This window comes from Ursus americanus, chromosome 20, assembly GCF_024610735.1.
Source record: "Ursus americanus isolate L20-20 chromosome 20, mUrsAme1.1.p, whole genome shotgun sequence".
Classification (NCBI taxonomy): domain Eukaryota; kingdom Metazoa; phylum Chordata; class Mammalia; order Carnivora; family Ursidae; genus Ursus; species Ursus americanus.
In genome coordinates, this window is record NC_142146.1 from 39,375,201 (window position 1) to 39,396,946 (window position 21,746).

Below are 21,746 nucleotides of genomic sequence, written 5' to 3' on the forward strand. Positions count from 1 at the left end.
TTCCTCTCTTGTTTCCCACACCTGGGAATTTCCTTTTCTTTTCTTCAAGATCAACTCTACATTTAGAAAAGAATTTTTTGCCTTTTTAAACAAAGCATTTCTCTCAGTTTTTAATGGCATATGGCCTATCTGCTTCATTTTAATCCACCATGTTCTGAATGTTTTATTACCATGAAATACCATAGTTACTATTCTGGGATGCCCATTATACTTGCCCTCCAGTCACTTTCTTCTAATTATAGATTTCATGCCACTGGCCACAGATGGGGAAATGATTCAGATCTGGCCAATCATCATGTTTAATTCCCTTGAAATACAGTGTGATTGGCCTAGGGGTGATCTTCTAATATAAGCAGAGCCAATCCGAGTCCTTCTCTGTGTCTGACATGCAAATATTGGGAGTATGAAGTGTTACTTTGAGATAGAACAAAAGAAGACTAGAAATGCCAATAGCTACCCTCTTCTGCTTGTTAGAATAAGTCATATAATTGTGCTAGGAAAGAGTGAGGCTAGCACTAAGAGGAAATCACTTAGAGGAAATCAGAACCAAGAAAGAAAAAGGAAAGAACAGCCAATAGAAAAGAAAAAATAGACATTTTTGAATCCCTGAGTCCTGGCTTGCCCACAGTTAGCCCAGCCCCTGCTAAAGAGGCCAATGAATTCTTTTTGCTTAAGCTAATTTGAATTGGGTTTCTGTTACTTACATCTGACTGATACACCAATGAATTAAAGTACAATGGAATTAAGATAAGAAAGCATCAATATGGGTTTCTTTTATTTGTTTATTTTTGGTAGGTCAATTTGTCATGCATGGCTTGACATGGAGTGAAGGAAGTTCTAAGTCATGAGGCTGATCTCTGGAGAAGCAGTGAGTGAACATCAGATCTAATCTGAGAGACAAGGAACAGAGTCACCGGATAAGTCAAGGTCACTTCCCAGTAATCTGAACAGGGACATTAAGAGCTACTGTAGGGAGGTGCCAGAGTCATAGCCAGGAAACAGGAACCAGGGATCAGGAATAAGAAAAAAACAGCCACAGGAGCAGGCAGGGGTGTGAGTAGCAAGCACTGGGCGTTCTGACTTAAAGCTGGAGGTCAGCTGAGCTCTGCCTCCTAGCCACTTCTTAAAGATGCCAGGACGCCTGCCCATTCCTGCTAGGTGATGCCACCTGGTGTCCAAAAAATGAAGTTGGCATGGAATTCACAGCCAGAACAAGGAGTTCTTAAGCAAAAAGGGCCTTAACTTTTTTTTGTTTAATTATATATCACAGCGGTATCTAGACAGGCGTCAAAATTAATGTGTTTCATGCTGATGATCAGTTTCCAAGGCAAATATCAAAGTGAATTACCTTCAGAAAGATGTGTCAAGATATAAGAAACTTGCTTTTAAGTTAAGCAGATTCGTGAGAAATATACTTTCTGGTTGTGATAACAGTTTTGGTTTATTCTCATCAAAAGGAGACACCTTCTTATCACCTCTGTGTTTACAACTATGGGTCAAATGCGAGAGGAAGTTGAGCTCATGAAGATAACTAACAAGCTTTTCAAATATTCGGAAGAAGCAGTATGAAGAATATTAAACATCCAACCTCTGGAACAGATTTTAATGAGAGGATTAGTAAAATGTCTCTACCTTCATCTGAAAACATATACTAACTTGCCCCTTCAGTAATTATTTAAGAATCTTCCAAATAATTAGCTGTGTATGGTAGGGGATGAAGAAAGGTAGAACGTGCCTTCAAGGAGCTTGCAATCTATTTAGAAATGATGGTACCAAGGGAAATAATGAACTTCTTTAGTGATATATGTTTATAACCAACCCTACACAACTACTTTCTGGGATGAGTTTTAGAGCAAGTTTTGTGCACATATTAAATTAAATAGCTGCAGGCTATTGTTTGCCTCTTTCAGTGAGGAGCTGTTGAAGGCAGGGACAGGTGACTGTACCTATCCATGTACATCATCAATGCTCAGCATAACGTCTGGCACATATAGATCCTCAGTACATTTTATTGAATGAATGGATGATAAATGTCTCAAGTTTCCTTAGTCACGTGGTTCTTTGAGTCTCAGAGCCAACCCACTAACTTCCATGTTAAATTTTGCTTAAGATGCATGGAATATAAAAAGTGTGGTCTTTCAAAATGTCACTCACTCTAAGTGCCAAGCGTTCACCAGTATCACACTTTAAATGACATTTTTCTAGTAAGAACCTCTAAGCAGCATAACACTCTTATTTTAAAAAAGAAAATTAGTGCTCCACTTCTCCCTCCTTTTTGATGATCTACATTGAATTTCCTTAGAAGCATTTGCTTAATAGGGAACAAAGGCATCTAGCATGTATTTATTGTCATCCAAGAACCAGCTGTTTAATGGGGTTCTTATTTTATCTCAAAGAAAATCTGGAGGCATTTGTACATTTTGGAATTATTTCATAAGTAGATCTTTCAGTACAATACTGGCAATATTTCTGTTTTGCAGATAAATGACCGGGAATACTCAATATCCTCTTTCTGCGCTTCAATGGGTAGAAAAAATTTTAGACTTAAAACTGTACAGAATCTATATTTAGGGGACCCTGGGTGGCACAGCAGTTAAGTGTCTGCCTTCTGCTCAGGGCGTGATCCCGGCGTTATGGGATTGAGCCCCACATCAGGCTCTTCCGCTATGAACCTGCTTCTTCCTCTCCCACTCCCCCTGCTTGTGTTCCCTCTCTCGCTGGCTGTCTCTATCTCTGTCAAATAAATAAATAAAATCTTTAAAAAAAAGAATCTATATTTATTTTATTTCTTTTAAAAATTTATTTATTTATTTTAGGTGGGAGGACAGAGGGAGGCAGAGAGAACCTTCAAGCAGACTCCCCGCTGAATGCGGAGCCTGATGCAGGACTCAATCTCACAACCCTGAGATCATGATCTGAGCTGAAATCAAGAGTTGGATGCTTAACTGACTGAATGACCCAGGCGCCCCTAGAATCTGTATTAAAATGAAGATTGCCTAATATTAAGTATGTTTATGAGGGATTATTTGTACCAGAGTAGATCCTAAGTAGCTTAATCTATTTCTAATAAATATATATACAAGCCAAAAGAAGAAAATGACAATCACCTACGATCCCACTTAACACTTTGATTTTATATATAAATTATATTTATAATATGTTATATTATACATACACTCACAGACACACACAAATTTGGCTGTGATTTTTTAACCAAAATAGGTCTTACTGTATATCTCATTTAAAAATTTCTTACTGTCTTTAAAAATGTATTGTGAATATCTTTTCACATCAATATAGTTTTTTCAATATATCATTTTTCAAATGATTGCCTAAGGATTACATGATATTAATATGTTATAATTTACTCAATCAACTAGTAACTTATGGACAATTTCTTGCTCAAATCAATGCACCCATCTCCATGGAGAAATTGTTACACAGGCCTTTAATTACTTCTTAGGATAAATTTCTAGAAATGAAATAGGTGGATCAGAGGATTACCATAGTCTAATAATTCTTAACAAATAATGCCAATTGCCTTTGTAAAAGTTCTATTGCTTTCCTCTTTCACCAATAATGTAAAAGGGTTCCCACTTCCTCAAACTCCAATTTACCTGAAGTATGCTTGTTCTTTCATGAGCTCTGGAGATTTGAAGATCTGCTCATCAAAGAATAATATTTTGTTATTGGTTTAATTTGTTTTATTTTGTTAGTAGGAAAGATAATCTTATTTAGCAGTATTATTGGCCATTTATGTTTCTTCTGTTCATTACCTAGTTATATCCTTTGCCCATTTTTCTATTTTGTTTACTTTTTCCTTATTGGTCTTTGATAGCAGTAGTAATATCAGCAGCAAATATCTAACTTTTATCAAGTGTTATGAGCCAGGCCCTGTTCTAGGTGTTTTATGTTTAATCTCGCCTAATGAGGTGATTGCTTTACCAGCCCTGTTTTATAAACAAGGCATCTAGGCACAAAGAGGTTAAGCAATTTACCTAAGTAACATAACTAGTACATTTGGTATATTAAGGAGATTAACAATTCATCATGTACATTATAAAGACCATCAACCTATCAACATGTGTGTTGAAACTGCTTTCATTGTTTTATCCTTCATCATCTATGTGGCAAGGTGACTCTTTCCTGCTAGGATTTCTGGACTCTGTTGCCATCAAATAAATTGGCTTTTCTTTTCTAGTTTTTGCTTTTGATATCTTGATCACCTAAAGAATATGTTAAATAAATATAATTCAAACAAATGCAAACATTCAAACAGTATAAAAAGATACAAAATAAAGAGTTAAATTACATTTTTCCCCTTTGTATAAATCAGAGTTCTACAAAGCAAAAGTATCTCCTTTAACCATTTATGTTTGTCCTATGACTCTAAAGAATATGCATATACCTCCATTTCTTGATTTATCAACTCCACATAGTATATATTGATTTATTATTATGAGAGATGTGACATTTTAGTTAACTGATCCTTTCCTTTCCCTCTCCCCTCTTCCAACTAACTCCCATGAGTGATATAAATTTTGGTTGTGAGTGCCTTTATAACTTTAAGTAATATACTTCAATCTCTATTTCTTGATTTATCAACTTTAGACAGTATGCCTTAACTAAGTGCTTCATTCTTAATGGGGGAAATCACATGTGAAAATGGTTATTCTCTATATTCCTTGGATCATAAAATGCCATATTTATGAAAGAATGCTTCACTAGAAGCAGTTCTATCCTTAGTCATTTTAATGAAAGCAAAGAGATCTGTGTAAGTAGAATGAAAGACAGTGATACAAATGGTTATATAAATTATATGTATCTTTATATAGCATAGATTACATAGATTATAGAGTCTTTTCAACTATATTGCTTTATTTATTGCTCAGAATAATTTTGTAATGTATATAGAACAACTGTTCTTACATTTTATAGGTAAGGAAACAAGCACACAGAGTTTATAGCCATATACAGTCACTCACTGACGTGGTCTTCTAGGTTTGGTTGTGTTTTATTTCTACCCAGCATCCACTTCTTTTTTGTGGCAATATCACTCTGAGCAATAATCCCACCTTTCCCCAGGCTTAGTTTATATGCTTCCAAGTGAAAATGGGCACAGTCTTTTTTTTTTTTTTTTTTTTTGTTAAAGATTTTATTTATTTATGTGACAGAGAGACAGCCAGCGAGAGAGGGAACACAGCAGGGGAGTGAGAGAGGAAGAAGCAGGCTCCCAGCAGAGGAGCCCGATGTGGGACTCGATCCAGGAACGCCGGGATCACGCCCTGAGCCGAAGGCAGACGCTTAACGACTGCGCCACCCAAGCGCCCCAGGGCACAGTCTTAAAGTTATGAAGCATGTGACTTAGAGCTGAGCCAATAAATATAGGACATTTCCCTGGCCACAGTGGGTCTGAAATGGCATTACAATTTATTAAGTGTACTAAGATTTGGACTGGGAATAATGGGACAAAGATGCTTGCTCCATTCTCCTGAAGGAAGGTACAGCCCTCACACATGCTGGCAGCTAACTTGTGACCAGGTGAGGAAGCTAACCCTGAAGAAGTTGAGGGGGAAAAGAAAGAGTTCCTCCTCATTTCACTGGGTCCTTTGCTGCCATTCCTACTCCTGCTGTTCGGTCACATCAGCCAACACAAATTTCCTTTTTGCTTACTCCAGTTTGGGTTGGTTTCCTGTCAACTGTAATAACTGCACAGTTAATCTGTAGCAATCCTGACACCAGCTCTTTTAACTTAAATCTAGGGCTTTTTGTACTCTACCATGCTGCCTCTGAAAGCAATGTCTTTGTTCAGGATTCAAAAACACACATCCTTCAAGACCTCTTCAATATGTCTTTTGCTTTCCCTCATAGCCTATTAAACAATCTTTAGAAATGCAAAACCATCATGTGGAATTCATTCATTTATGAACCAATAAACATTCTACCTGTTTGGGCATGACATTTCCTACATATTTAAAATGACAATATGGGTCAGAGAGAGACAAGCTAATTTCAAAATTTTTGTTAAATACAGTTACTCTTACTTTAAGATGAACAATTCTGGATCATTTTAAGCCATAGGGATACCATCCACCACCTGCTGCAGTGTATAATAGTTGTGGTCATCAAATTCAATTATATGTTAGTTGTCTGAAACTCAGAGCACATTTAACCTAAGAAAGAGTATTATAATTTGCCATTGGCTTCTTAGACTAGCACAGAAAAGCTGACTTCATCTAAAATGTGGCTAAATTACTATATATCTGAATGAAATGCTGAGCACAGTATTGTCACAATGCTAACAATTAAAATTTGAAAAATACTAAAACTGAAAAGGATGGTTCTTTTTTTTCTTTTTTAAAGATTTTATTTATTTGACACAGAAGGAGAGAGAGCACAAACAGGGGAGCAGCAGGCAGAGGAAGAAGCAGGCTCCCCACTGAGCAGGGAGCCCAATGCAGACCTTGATCTCAGGACCCTGGGATCATGACCTGAGCCAAAGGCAGCTGCTTAATGACTGAGCCACCCAGGCATCCCAGGGATGGTTCTTAAACAGGAATATTTGGTGGTGGGAGATGGGAATGTAAATGAAAGTGTGTGGCCATTCCAAAGGAGCTCTGGAGGTAGTGCCAAGGGCCATAGTGGTCGATGATTTGAGTTCTTTATTTAACTTGATTTCATATCAAAATGCGTAACTTTGAAATTACATTGAAATTACACTAAAGATTTGTGAAAGGAGTAAATTATAAGACCACGGAATCTTAAAAGGCAGAAAAGATTTGGATAAATATATTAAAGACATATGTAATAGGAGAAGACTTCCATGGAGCAGGAGGTATTCTCTTCAGAGGAGACTCAAAGAGCCTCCAAGCTCAGAAAGACATTGTGTCTGTGCCTGAAGGACTGCAGTGGAACAGCTGCACCAGACTGCATGTAACTTCATCCTTTCTCCCCAAGAGGGAGAGATTGGCATCAGAGACAGCCTGAGAGTCTCTTAGAAGGTAATGCCTACTAAAGATTAGCACACAGACATGAGTGATAAAGCACATATGAAAACTCACCACGGGGACACCTGGGTGGCTCAGTCGTTAAGTGTCTGCCTTCGGCTCAGGTAATGATCCCAGGGCCGGGACTGAGTCCCACATTGGGCTCCCTACTTAGTGGGGGGCCTGCTTCTCCCTCTGCCTGCCGTTCCCCTTACTTGTGCTCTCTCTGTCTCTTTCTCTGACAAATAAATAAATAAATAAATAAAATCCTAAAAAAAACTTCTAAAAAATTAGAAAAAGAAAACTCACTGATGAGGGAACAGAAGGCAAGCTGAGGACAAAGCAGAAACTGACCCCCCCCCCCTCCATGGGATGTATGTGACATTCCTCAGGCACTCTTGGCTGCCCTAAAGGACAAAGAAATAGTTAACCTATAGATACCACAATCCTGCAAGACTTAAGTCTCCCTCAGTTTACAAATGTTTTAGCAGTTTACAAGAACCTACCTTCCAGAAGGGAATGTAGATACTATTTAATGTCCTTGTAGTCTGCAGCCTCCAGGAAGTTCCCGACTATCTTCATGTTAATGCCTTAGGAGAGGGGTAAAAGGCCTTGACTTGACAATGGCAAGGCCTCCGTATCCTGTGAGTCTTCTTTAACATATGAAAGTCCTTTCTTAACCTCCCTTTTTCCTTTCCTCCCCCAACCCCATGGTATATAATCAGCCACCCCTCACAACCCGGGGCAGCAGCTCTTTCTGCCCACGGGTCCTGTCCCCGTGCTTTAATAAACCACTAATTTTGCACCAAAGATGCCTCAAGAATTCCTTCTTGGTCGTCAGCTTCGGGCTCCACCCCACTGAACCTTACCTGTATTCCGTAACCTCATCATCACCACCATTAGATATGGAGCAGACCCAACAAATGGCAGAATTAATGAAAAAAATAGACAAATATTTTTAAAAATTTAAAATAAAACTGATTAAAATGTCTAAAGAGATGAAAAAGGGATTGGAATCCATAAGAAAAAAACAGCACCCTATGGACTCTGGGAAACAAGCTGAGGGCTTCAGAGGGGAGAGGGGTGGGGGATTGGGATGGGCTGGTGATGGGTAGTAAGGAGGGCACATATTGCCTGGAGCACTGGGTGTTATACGCAAGTAATGAATCATGGAACACTGCATCAAAAGCTGGGGATGTACTGTATGGTGACTAACATAACATAATAAAAAATTATTATTAAAAAAAACAAAAAAAAACCAAAATGCGTAACTTTTCCATGGTACAAGAAGAGCTCTACCGTTATTCTTAAACTTCTAAACTACACAAAGATGGAACTAACAAGAAGAAAGCACAAAAGGGATTTCATTTGTTCTTTTTTTTTTTTTTTAAGATTTATTTATTTATTTTAGAGAGAGAGAGGAGAGCATGCATGTGCCTGTGTGTGTGTGTGCATGAGCGGGGGAAGGAGCAGATGGGGAGAATCCCCAAGCAGACTCCCCACTGAGCACGGAGCCTAATGTTGGGCTCCATCCCTTAATCCCTGAGATCATGACCTGAGCCAAAACCAAGAGTCAGATGCTTATCCAACTGAGCCACCCAGGCGCTCCTCATTGTTCTTTTAATTTGCATTTCATGCATATAGACTCTGTGTTCAAAAAGTTACTATCTAAAAAAAGGCAAATATAAGTGTAAACCCAAAACTGCCCTGCTATGCTGGAAGGGAATTGACAGAGGTTCATGCAGGGCTAGATTAGGGGCTTAGCATGTGGGCCAGTTGTTCCTGAAGGAGACTGAGGTAGGTGGTGAAAGACCCAATAAGGCAGAAACAAGCTGGGGAGGAGTGAACTCTGTGCATGTAAAGGCATGAATTACCAGGCACAGAGTTGTGTCAGGGTGCTATGCACAGTTTCATGTGAAGGAAGAGGACAGGGAAGAGACAAACATTTGAACTTCTAGTCTAAAAGTCATGAGAAACTTTTAAATAGGGCTTTTCTAAGGGAGCAAGAATATAGTTGAAAGACAGAGTCTGGGGATGGTGCATTAAAAAGAGAGGGAATACGTGCGTGTAAGTAGGTATATAAAAAGATATTGTCATATGTGCTGGAAACTAAGTTTAAAAAGCACATAAGTAAGTGAGCAAAGTGAACAGTACAACATTGTGGAAAACTGTGCAGGGTGGAGGACGTGGCCAGCCACAGATGGCACTGGTAGACAGCCCAGATCCAGGATGGTGCACATACACACTCCTCCGTAGAGCTCAGGAAGTGGGGTCCAGGTATGCCAGGTAGAAGAAAGAGCCTGCAGTTTGAATGTGTGAAGTTTCCATGTCAAGTATTCCTAGTTTAGTTTTCCTTTAACTTTAAAGGTGGAACTCTTTGGGAATCACTTTGTGTGACACGTCAATCGCCAAATCTGGGAAACATAAGATTTTGGCTAGAATGGCAAGTGTCTTGTACCTAGTAAGGAAGGGATCTTGCCACGGTGGGAAACACTTTTTAATACATGCAATGCATGGGTAGATGAGAGAAAAGGCACTGCCATAATAACCATGTATTGACCTGAAGAGATAATAAATAGACTGTTTCAAATGCCCCTGGGGCTTGTGCACAACAGCATCAACATTCATCCTTGGAGTCTGCCTTTTTTAGAGGGAAACTACTGTGAATGATGGTGCTGAAAGTGGAAAGGCCAAACTCTCCCTTGGTTGTAGCTCCATGACTCTTTCCCAAGCTCATTTGTGCTTTAGTGGTTTCGTTTTGCTTGGCCTTTTACAACTTGGCAGCCCAGAAAGCAAAAATGAGGGACTCAGCAGATTTTAAGAAATTTTTACTCCAAATGTTCCTTTAATACTCCTATTTCTTGGACAGAGATTCCTGATGTCCTAATTAATTGTTCCTGGTACTTTCTTTAAAAGCATCCTTTAACATTTGTGAATCTGCCATGGCTTTTGCTCTCAGTTTGCACTCACCGATATTTTCCTTTAATGCAGGAAAGGCACTTCTTGGGCCAGGTGAAATACAAATTTATTTGAAGACCTTGCTTAAAAGTTGCTGAATTCACTGGCAACTTTGGGTGGCAGCCTTAAGAAATGTCAGCTGGTAGAAGAATAGTGCTGCTCTGTTGTTTCCTACTCTCCTCTGTGAGATCTGGCTTTTAAACAACTTTTGTTACTTCACAATACATTTTCAAATGCATTTGAAGTAATTAACACCCTGAATTGAGGCCTGTTGTCACATTTAATTGTCAGCTATTTTCCTTTGGGGTATTTGACAGTTGCCCAAAATGTTGGTCTTAATCTAAAACCAAGAAGAGACCTCTGACATAGTGAAAGCCACCAAAATGGCATTTATTAAAAATAAAAGGCAAGTGTCTAAAGGGGAGGTGGAGAAAAAGCACTAGTTCTCATCTCGAAAAGAAAATTCTTCCAGGGTCAAAGGAAAATTATGTTAGTGCCGAGCTGAAGCTCCATTAGTTTCACAAGTTACACGTGTCACATGAGGATTTAAAGATGTGTGTGTTCCTATAACACATTACATTTGCATTGAGAAATAAAGAGTAGTCTGACTCTCAGGTTCTATCTCCAATTTGTCAAACTTACTATAAATGCAATGGTTAGTGTTAGTCCATTATCTGGAAAATGGTTTGTATAAAGGAAAAAAATTAAATGATATTGATGAGGGAATGCTCATGTGTGCATTCTAGGTACTCTAAGTGAATCAGCCAAATATATGCACCTGAGAAAAAAAGTTGCCCTCTGGGTAGTATCTTGTAATAAGCTGGAAACATGAAACTCATTAATAGTGTTAAAAATTAGTTACTTAATGAATTATACCCATTATTAGAGATTTTCTGTGGTAGCAATTGCTTAAAAACGAGAAATTGCCACATCTCTATGACATAAGAGAAAAGATACTTTAAAGCCACTGGGAATTATCACCAACTGGAAGCATATTTCACATGGTCAAAAAAACAGAGGCCAAGTTCTGGTACTTACTATGTGAGGACAATGGCCACTGCATCATTCAACACACTCTCCCCAAACAGGAGTGTGTACAGGTCAGGGTCAACGTGCAGTTCATGGAAAATGGCCAGCACTGTCACTAGGAGGAAACATACACAAATATGCAGAGTTAGCTGAAACACAGCCATGGATTTGTCATTGCTTGTGGTCACTTCTAAAAAGGATTCATTAAATGCTCATCTTCTCAAATCCATCCTCAGTATCCCCATTGGACCTTCATTAAAAAAATTTTTTTTGATGAGTCACTCCCTTGTTTAGAGATTTCTCTGGCCTTCCCACTGCTTACAGAGAAAGTCTAAGCTCCTTGGTACAAGTCTTCTTTAATCTGCACCCTATTTACCTTCTAGCATCTCCCCCTGTATCCCCTGCTCGCCCTTTGTTGCCTGCTTCAAGTCACACTGAACTTACCATAATTTTCCCCAAATCACCCAAATCATGTAGTTTTTAAATTAACTTTACTTTATATTTTGGTTCACTTTACCAGAGCCGCAATTTCTTTCCCATCCATGAGCTACCTACTATTCCCCCCATTCCTTAAATGCACACACACACACACACACACACACACACACACACACACACACCTTGTTCCCCAAAAATCCTATTCTTCAATTTTTAAAAACCTCTCAAATGTTCCCCAGGACCCCAATTCCTCAGCAGAAATCTGGCTCACTCCTTTTTGATCCCCGCATTTGAATCAAATCACAAAACTTATCATAGAAGAGACTGTGAGCTCCCTGGGGACACAGGGTACTTGGCAACACAGGGTACTTGGCAAATGCTCAGTAAGTGTTTGATGCATGAATGACTGAGTGAATGAATGCATTAATGAGTGAATGTTGTTACATGGCCTACTTCCGTGAAGGGAGAGGTGGCCAGCACCTGGCTCTCCTTCTCTCTTGAGATTATACTCATCTACAAAGATGAATCCTATATTTCTAAGAGCAGGACCTAAGGATTTGTTTCTGGCGGCCTGCTGCATGGCTACTATATGCACACATATTGTATGAAGCCTCTGAGCATACATCAGGACAGCAAATAATCACACACTGATTATCTGTGTTCATCAAAGCCATTCAGTGTCTTGATACTTGAAACAATTATGCAAAGCGTGAACAGCAATCATTAGGAAAATGATCCATTGAGTTGATTGCCAAAGGGGTAAAGAGGATGACTGGGAATGATACTGATGGTAAATTTTTAAGGCAGAGTGGGCATTTTCATTTCTGTTCTCTCCTATTTCATGGACTGTGAAGTTAGTAACTATGTTGTATAAAAGAATAGTGCTATGGGGAAGAAAAGTTGAGTTGGAAGGTTTTGTAAGTAGAATCAAGAAGTTTGGTACTTGTTCTGCTGCAATGGGGAGCTAGGAAAGGATTTTAATCAGAAGAGTGACAATCTGATTTTGGTTTTGGAAATAAAGCACAGGCAGCAGGGAAGAGGGCAGAATGGACATGTGGCTAGAGGCTTTACCAAATGTTCTACCAATAAATGAGCTGTATTGAGATAGAAAGAATCCTAGATTCAGACTCACAAACTCCTGTACATCCTGCTTCGCCCAGCACATCCACCATCCTGAATTCTGATAGGTGAATGGCCACAGTGCTTTGTACTTCACTTATTCATTTTTATCTTCCCTGTGTGTCACTAGCCCTTAGGACAGGGCTACAATATAGCAAGCCTTTAATGAGTGAATATATAAAAGGTAATGTCAGAGAGGACACAGCAAAAGAGACTGCATGTCCAAGATATTTGGGATGGAGAACTGATGAGTCTTTGTGTTTGAAAGGCAGCAAGGGGTGACTCTAGGTTTCAATCCTAGACAATTAGTGGATGGGGCTGCAAAAGCAAAATTAGTTTGTAGACAGGGGAATTCAGTAAGTTTGGTTTTGGACATGTTGACTTAAATAGGTAGAATTTCAAATGGAAATTTCAATAAGAAAGCTGAAAATAAAAGGCTGGAACTATACAGAGTTAAGGCAGAAGAAAGAATTTGGGGGTTATAAGCATATAGATGAAACATAAAGCCACAAGACTGGCCGAACACCTGGGCAAAGTACATAGACAAAGAAGAGAGTTCATAAGAGATTCTTAGGGACATTTACAGTTAAGGGATGAATGGAGGAAATAAAAAGCATGAAAAACACATGTGATGTATTTGCCAAACCTGACACTATGCATGAACAAGTCAGCTGGAAACTATATCCATCATGAATTTCTATAGATAGATTCTTATTTTATCCTAGAGGAAGGAGTTTTGACCTCAACAACCAGCTTTAGGATAGAAGAGACAACAGAAATAAAATGTCATGAATTGGCATGACAATTAGCCAGATCCCATTTTGCCAGGCATAGAATCAATTTCATTAGTCTAGATGAATAGGTCCTTAATTATGATAGGCAAAATGGCAGAGATGTACTCTCTAGTAGTGGGTAGGTGTTCACATTTGCTACAACCCTTAGTCCTTGCAGGTAGTGGCAGGAGGGGAGGGCAGCAATTATCTCTGCTTAGTAATCTCTTTCTCTTTCTTAGATAGAGTTAAGACTTTGTATCTCAACAAAACAAAGAGGCTTCAGTTGGGGGTTTTAATTAGCAGCATCTTCCTTTTGCTAGGATCTTGTGGAATAAAGGTAAAGTTATTCTTAAATTACAAAGTTCTATCATGGCAGTTTTATTGTTGATTTTAGTCTCTGTAGTTATGTGCATTTTCTAAGCTCTGAAGATGACTTACAGCTCATCTGCACTCCCAGAAGGTTTCCTAGACTCACAAATAGTAATGAAGAACCTGTGGTCCTCTCCCCACCTCCCCAGTTATGGGGTCTCCTCTGTGCTGAGAGGGACTCTTCATCTTTCCAGTGAGAACTTTAGGCTTTTGGAGGGAAAGGCTTTTAATTGAATATCTAGTTTTGTTCAAAACTGTTCTAGCATTCCCACAATTCCTTTTCCACAAAGAACTGAACTCCACTTCATAAGTGATATCCCACACAAAAGAGAAAAACTATTACTTTGCACATTCCTATCTACCCTGTCAAGAAATAAAGCCAGGCAGTGTATCCTACAAGATGGAATATTTGCTGGAACCACAAATGAGTTGAATAGGTGAGTCAGGAGATTAGCAACCCACTCTTGCTGCTAAGCTTGGAGTTCTTAAAGAAACTCATTTAATTAGCTCACTGGCAGGGCTCAATCATACACAGAATGTCCAAGACTCTGTGGCACCTTCCCAGGAGACAATCTTGGAACGGTGGTGGACATGCTCGCACCAGCTCTGCCCACACCTGGTTGGGTTTGTAAGGACAACCTGGGCCCAAGGTTGGCCAAAAAGCAATGCCTATTTAGATGAGACTTCTTGTGAGAGTAGAAGGAGAACACACTGGACACCATGTAGATAGGAAGGGGTGGAGACACAATCCAATTTCTTAAAACTCTGATTTTAGCAGGGATTTGGTCTTATTTGCCTTTGTCACACTTCAGTTCCACTTATCTCTTGGTGGCAAGTTCTAACACTCCACTTGGGGCTTGGGGCTCCTGCTCCTCCATACACCCTCTCCCCACCTGACTTTTTAGCTAGAGAAAAACCCATTTTGTCTCTCAAATTGGTAGTAACGGATACAAGCACATATAATCTTATGCTTAAACAGATGAGCACACACATACACACACACACACACACACACACACACACACACACACACACACACACACACAGCTACTCCAGGTGAGAGTAGTGGATGATTGAGAAATGTCATTGAATCACTGGAGATTTCTGAGAAAATAAATAATTGCAGCAGTCAAGCAGCAAGGGGTAGTAGGGGGCATGAAGTGGTGCGGATTGCACTTCTAAGAAGCTGGTGATGAGGGGTAGAGAAAAAATAGTAGCCTATGGGGTATAAAGCCAAGTGAGACTTTCTCTTAGGTTTCTAACTTATAGGTTGGATAGAATAAGCCAGAGGAAAGAGAGGTTGAAGACAGAGGAGAAAGAAGGGAAACTGTTGGATCAAGGTCAAGAGAAGGCACAGAACAACTGAGGGGTTGAAATAAAGTTGTCTTCTCAGTAAAGCAAGATCATTTGCTGAGAGCAAGGGGACTAATGCATGAATTAGAGATTAAAGAAGGGTTGAAAAGGTCCAGAACATCGGGTGGGGGGAATGATTCAAGTTTTATGAAAAATTGTGAAGGTCATATATAGGATAATTCTCATTCTTCAAGAGAAAAGCCCCAACAGTGAAGTAATATGATATTTTGATTAATTTCTTCATCATACCAAGAGGCTCGTCCCCTACTACAACTTTATTATAGCATCAAAACTAATATTTTCTCATCTCAAATATAATATGCATAACTGGAGAAAATAACACAGATTATGACTGTAGAACCCCATCAATACATCCATGTGCTGATTCTTAAAAGATGTTTTCCTTTTTTTTTTTTTTTTAAATGCTAGCATTTTAACTGACCACTTTCCCAATGCTCTTTCTCTTTCAGTCACTTCTAAATCTTCAGGGTGATTTAATGACAGTCCCTTCCCTAGGATCTCCATTAGCAGCTTTCTGACCCATATTTTTTTGGTGTTTTACAAGGAATTTAAATTTCAAATGATATTTTAATGCAGAAGCTCTCAGCAACCTGGAACAAGATCTGCCTGGGTCCATGAACAACTCCACACAATAGTTCTTACCCCTGTTGTTCTAAGTTATCACTCAGTCTTGTCAAAATGCTGTCTTTCCCTGGAGAGTGCTTTCTGTGGTTTTCTGTGCAAATCAGTATGTATGACACTTGTCCCTGATACATGGAGAATCAAATATCTCAGGCTTGTGCAACAGAATTGTGTCAGGCCTGACAGGTGGAGAACCCTGGAATTCTCATAAACAAGGTAGCATTTTTCCAATTCCAAAAGTGAGTTATTGTGAAACTGTGTTTTCTTTTTCTCAGAAGGTTGATGGAGGAGGAAATTCTCCTGTAACTTTCCCCACTTTTCTGATATTGTACATAGTGAGATTTCAAGAACAGGCTTCCAAAAAAAATTGAGGCATTCTGGATACAGGCTGAAATACTGGAACTGTTTTTTTGAGTCTAAACCTTCTTAGTGGAGACTTGTCAGCAGAATTAGGACACAAATTGTTTTTGCCAGTCAATCTCTGCTAATCATATCCCAGAAATACAACTAGAAAACCTCAGCCTTCTAAAATAGATCAGAGAAACAATACTAGAACTAGAAAGCTAATCACTAGATGTTACTTCATTGAGGTAATTCTAAACGAGAAGTTACACAAAACTACATGAATGATTTAGTCTTAAAACCTTGTAATTTTATTTTGGCCATCAATATGATATATAATTTTGGTACAGAGTTAGTAGTAGAGAAAATACTATATGCAATCACACTATTATAGTCTTCATCACCAAGGATCCTTGGGAGAAATAAGCTCTCATGCCCCAAGGCTATGTTTTCAAAGTATCATCTAGGGACCCCTGGGGGTTTTTGAGACCTATACAGGAAGATCCCCAAGGTCAAATACATTTTCAGAGTAATATGAAAATGTTACTTGCTTTTTTCATTCTTATCTGTGTACAGTGGAATTTTCCAGGGGCTATAGGATGCAGGATAGTGTGATTGAATGCAGAAGCAGATGTGAGAATCCAGCTGTCTTTTATAACAACACACATTAAAAAATGTAACACAATGTAACTCTTCTTAGTAAATTTTTTTTGCTTTGGAAATTATTTTTCATAAAAATATGTTATTTAAGATGTAAATGGTTTATGATTACTATTACTGTTTTTTTTATTTTTAGAGAGAGACTGGGGGGGGGGTCAGAGGGAGAGAGAGAATCTTAAGCAGGCCCCACGCCCATCATGGAGCCCAACTCGGGGCTCAATCTCACAACCCTGGGATTATGACCTGAGCCAAGATCAAGAGTTTGATGCTTAACTGACTGAGCCACCCAGGCATCCCTATGATTGTTATTTTCAATTAACAAATATGTTGTAAAATTTTTAAAGTTCTAATATAGTAAATATTAATAGATATAACACACATAAACAAAAACTCCTTGGGGTCTTTCCCTAATTTTGAAGAGTTGTAAAGGGCTTGTGAACAACAAAAAGCTTTAGAAGCACTGTCCTAAGGCATTTGTTGTATGTAATGAATTAACTTATATTCTATGCATTCAGCTAAGCATCATCTTGTAAAGAAATGAAAAAAATAGTCCCTCAAATAATTTTCTATAGTGCTCAATTCTCATGTTGGATTCCTGTTGAGTAAGGCTCCCTAGATCTTACTATCTCTTGTCACACAGTAACAAGCCAATTCTTTTGGCATACACATAGAGGATTTCTATGAACTCTTAAATGAGAAAAATTATTCTTTTCACATTAACTCCACTAGTACACTTCTGGAATCACATTTCTGTCATTAGTATTTTTACTTGTTTAGGTCCTTTTTTTTTTTGGAATGTAAGCGTTTTGTGGACAGAGCTTGTTTCTTCAGTATGTAGATGCATAATGAAAACCTTGATAATCACACATCTTTTCCTTGACTTGAAACATGGCTAAATGGTGTTCCAGAATAATTTACTTTCTCTTGTGCTTAAAAACCAAAAGTAAGCTCCTTAGAAGTCACTGAGAGTATAAAAAAGGTCATCTGAAGATCATGATGTTTGGCATTGAGAAGAGAAAAATAAATAAAATATATAAAGATTGAAAAGAGAGAAACCTGAGAATAAATCTGGGGTTGGGGGATGTTTTCCAGATCTTGTATTTGGGAATTTATGGGCTTAAATCTGCTGGCACTTTAGCTAGTACTTTAAAATTTTTCCCAAAGGTACCTACAACAGGAATATTCTAAATTTAACATTAGCACAGAACATAAACATTTAACGAAGACCCAATTTTCTCACCGATGGTGTTTAATGAGCCATGGTGCAGTTTAATGGGGAATCTTTGCAGTATGCCCAATATCTGAGTGCAGATGACTCACCCTGTCATACAAGGATTCTCCAATCAGGATTACTAGCTAAGCATTTTGCCATTTTAAAAATGAACATGGTAGACAACGGTTTGCCTACAAATCACTAAATAAATGCAGAGAAAAGCTCAGTGGAGTCATAAAGCAGCCAAAATTTGGATAAGTCCCAAGAAATCAACACTTAGAGGTAAAAATATCACTGTGACCCATTAAATGTAACAATTGTAAGGAAAGGCATAATTGTGTTAGTCATGATTCTAGTCACATCAAATAAGTGGGCCTCACAGACAATTTTTCTCTTGCCACAAAAATATGTGAAACAAATAGTGTCATATATTATCATTCCTCAACTTGTGGATCAAAACCCTGAGGGACAATACAGGAAGGTTTCAAAGTGAAGGGTGAATATTCCTGTTTTCTAAGCAGATTAGCAAAACTGCCAAGAGTGAACAAAAGTAATATTGAGAACAGTCAACACTGAGCATGTGAGAGAGAAAGGGGAAAAAAGACATGAGGAAAGAAATCATATCATGATTCCTGTCATCACTCTGTATGGTAGGCTGAATAATGTCACCCAAAGATGTTCATACTCTAATGTCTGGAAGCTATGCATATATTACCTTATATGGCAAAAGACACAGTGCAGATGTAATTAAGTTTACCTTAAAACAGGTAGATTATGTTGGATTATATGGATGGATCCAATTAAGTCACATGAGACCTTAAATGCAGAGAAACTTCTTTGCCTGGAGTCAGAGAGATGCAGCTGAAGAGAAGGCAGAAAAGAGACTCAAAAACAGGAATGCCAGGAAGATTTCATGTGTGAGAAAGATACCATACACTGTTGCTGACTTTGAGATGCAGGAGATCACCTGCAAGGGCCGAAGAGAGACCTCTAGGAGGCAAGGGTACCCCCAGCTTTCTGTCAGCAAGGAAACAGGGACCCCTGTCCCACAACTGCAAGGAACAGATTCTTCTAGTCACCTGAGTGAGCCTGGAAGTGGATTCTTCCTACAGCTTTCCTAAAGCTTTCCCTTAAAGAGCCCAGGCAATGAACACTGATTTTGGCCTTGTGAGATCTAGAGTAGAGAACCCAGTTGAATCAACCTGGATTACTGACCTACAGAAGTTTAAGATAATACATATGCATTGTCTTAAGCTGTTTGTGGTCATTTGTTATGGCATCCCTAGCAAACCAGTACACTCTGCTCCCCTCTCACAGGAGGAACTACAAAATGATGGGCAGGTTAAGCCCCCAGGCATTTGACTTTTTAATATATGAGTTACTGTGCAGGGATGTGGCTAGAACAACCTCTCACAAGCCACAATTGTCCCTGCCCCTACCCCGCCACTGGTAGAAAAGAAGTCACTTAGGGATGCCTGGGTGGCTTAGTCGGTTAAGCATCTGCCTTCAGCTCAGGTCATGATCCCAGAGTCCTGGGATCAAGTCCCGTGTTGGGCTTTTTGCTCAGTGGGGAGCTTGCTTCTCCCTCTGCCAGCAGCTTGTGCTCTCTCTCTCTGACAAATAAATAATAAATTTTTAAAAATCTTAAAAAAAAAAAGTCACTTAGACACATCCATGTCCTAGATCATGCTTAGCAAGGAAAATACAGACCAATGAGAAGGCTGTAAGTTTGCAAATGTGTGACTGTGGGGCCCTTTGTGCTAATTATCCATGTGTGTCACCCTCAGTACAATCGTCACACACAACAGATCACTCATTTACCCAGAATGTATTCTTTTATAGTTCATCCAATCACTTTATTTTCCAGTGTTTATCCTATCTGGGGTACACTGTTGAGCATGGTCAGCATGAAGAATTGGTGCTGAGGTAGGTATAACAAAGTCTAAACCAGGATGAAAGTCAGCACAACTGGACAAACCAAGTCTGAGGAGAGCAAGTCAAAAGTAATAAAGCAGCTTTTAAGCAAGCAATGGCCATTTTTATTTTTCTTCTTTGAACCTTTCCTTTGGTATTTTATAAATTTACTATAATAAGCATGCATTACTTGTAGAATCAGAAAGGACAAAAGCCATTTTAAAAATTGGCAAAACTTAATGAGGAGATAAAGCAGGCAATAGACGAGGACTCCTCCCCTCCCCACTCCTTCTCAGGAGTTCCTCCTTGGGCTTTCAGACTGCCAAGTCCTCTAATATTATGGTACTGTAGACCTTTGCTGTCTCTCAAAGTGCTCTCTTTTTTTACACTGGGGAGACTAGCCCCTCTTTGCTTCCCTTCTTCAGCCTCTCTTTCTCTCTCTCTCTCCTTTGTGAATCCATTGTTTTAATACAAATGCTGCCCAGGAATACCTCCTCAGTTCCCTTCTCACTCTACCAACTTGTCCTGGGCAATCGCAACCACACCCAGTCATCTTAATTTCCAGCCTATGCCTTTCTCTCTGTCACCTACAGACTCCCATATTCAGCCATTGCCAAGACAACCCCACCTGGAGTTCTTCTGCTGGGACAAATACTTATTAAGCACCAACTGTGTGTCTGATGCTGAATGTGGATGTTCCCTACCCCCTAGTCAGCCCCAGTCAATCTGCTGCTCTTACTCTTGAATTACTCAGAAATGGAATTATCACCAATCAAGAAGCTCTTCGTTTGTGTTAAAAAATGTTGTGATTTATCTTATTTGCAGTGGGAAGATCTCTGGACTTTAGAGGATATGTTATCAAGAGGCAAGCCACACTTTGCAGTTCAGTAGTTTACAAGGTCAGTCAAGGAAAGAAAAAGAAAACAGTTCCAGAGGTGCTATATTACATCAGATACTGCAGCATGAACTAGCTTTGTCGTATCTGAAATTTTAGCCCTCTATGGTAATCCTTTCTGGACTGGAAAATAATATAAGAATGCAGAAGTTTGACTGTAGATAAATGCATTTTATTATGTGAAAGCAGCATTAAAAAAAAAACCCTGAGAAATAGATTGCAAGCATTTTAACTTTTCTTTGAATTGGTTCTCTTGGATAAAAAGTTGGTCATCACTGGTTATCATTTGTTCATCTACATATTCACTGACGCTTTTTATAGTTTCTGGCAAGCAGTAGACAATTCTGTTGATTAAATGAGTGAATGAATGAATGACTCCTGAAGGTCATGCACCATGTAGCTAACTCCTTGAGGAGCATACCAGGTCCTGCCTTTCTTGTATTCTCTCACTGTGATCAGCCACTTCTTAGTCCACTCACTGACCTGGCAGCACTTGTTATAAAAAGCTGTCTCCATATCAGTTCAAAAAAATAAATTGAACAACATAATGCTTTTTATCTGTAGTACCCAGGTAAAGGGTCAGTCTCTGTCCTTTCTTGGCTATGTTCTAGGAGGGAAGCCACTTTGCAAGGAATTCTAAAATGAGGGGCCACTGAGAGGCTATGTAGGGCAAGAGGACCCAATCCCAGTCGGCTACTAGTGGGTGCTCTCTTGGCTCCTCTGGGCATCTCACTCTTAAGGAGGCACTCACTTTCAGGGTTGTGCATGTGCTAACTCTGTACTTACACAACCCTAAGAGTAAGTGTCTTCAACTTGACTCTCTAGTTGCCTTACTCCTCCATGGTTTTGACCTCAGTCAGCCAAACGGAGCTCTAGAGGGAGCCAGACAGCTTCTTGTCCAAGGAAATACTCTCTAAGAAATTTCCAAATCCAATTTGCCACAACGTGCAACATCTTCGTTAGCACATAAATGGAACATGTGGGCTGGACCCTGACTTTCAAAACGTCTGCCCTGCAGGTCTGTCTTTGAGTATTGCTGAGAATGAACTGCTTTC

General features: G+C 39.2%; 1 protein-coding gene across 7 annotated transcripts in view; it reads right to left on the minus strand.

Moving 5' to 3' along the window:
- SLC9A9 (solute carrier family 9 member A9) overlaps nt 1-21,746 on the minus strand; it is a 661,514-nt gene that overhangs the window by 352,259 nt on the left and 287,509 nt on the right. For all 7 annotated transcript variants that reach the window (XM_087870270.1, XM_045813403.2, XM_087870269.1 and 4 more), the window contains one exon: nt 10,983-11,088. In XM_087870270.1, coding sequence (XP_087726396.1) covers nt 10,983-11,088 — 106 coding nt within the window. The remainder of the gene's footprint in view (nt 1-10,982; nt 11,089-21,746) is intronic.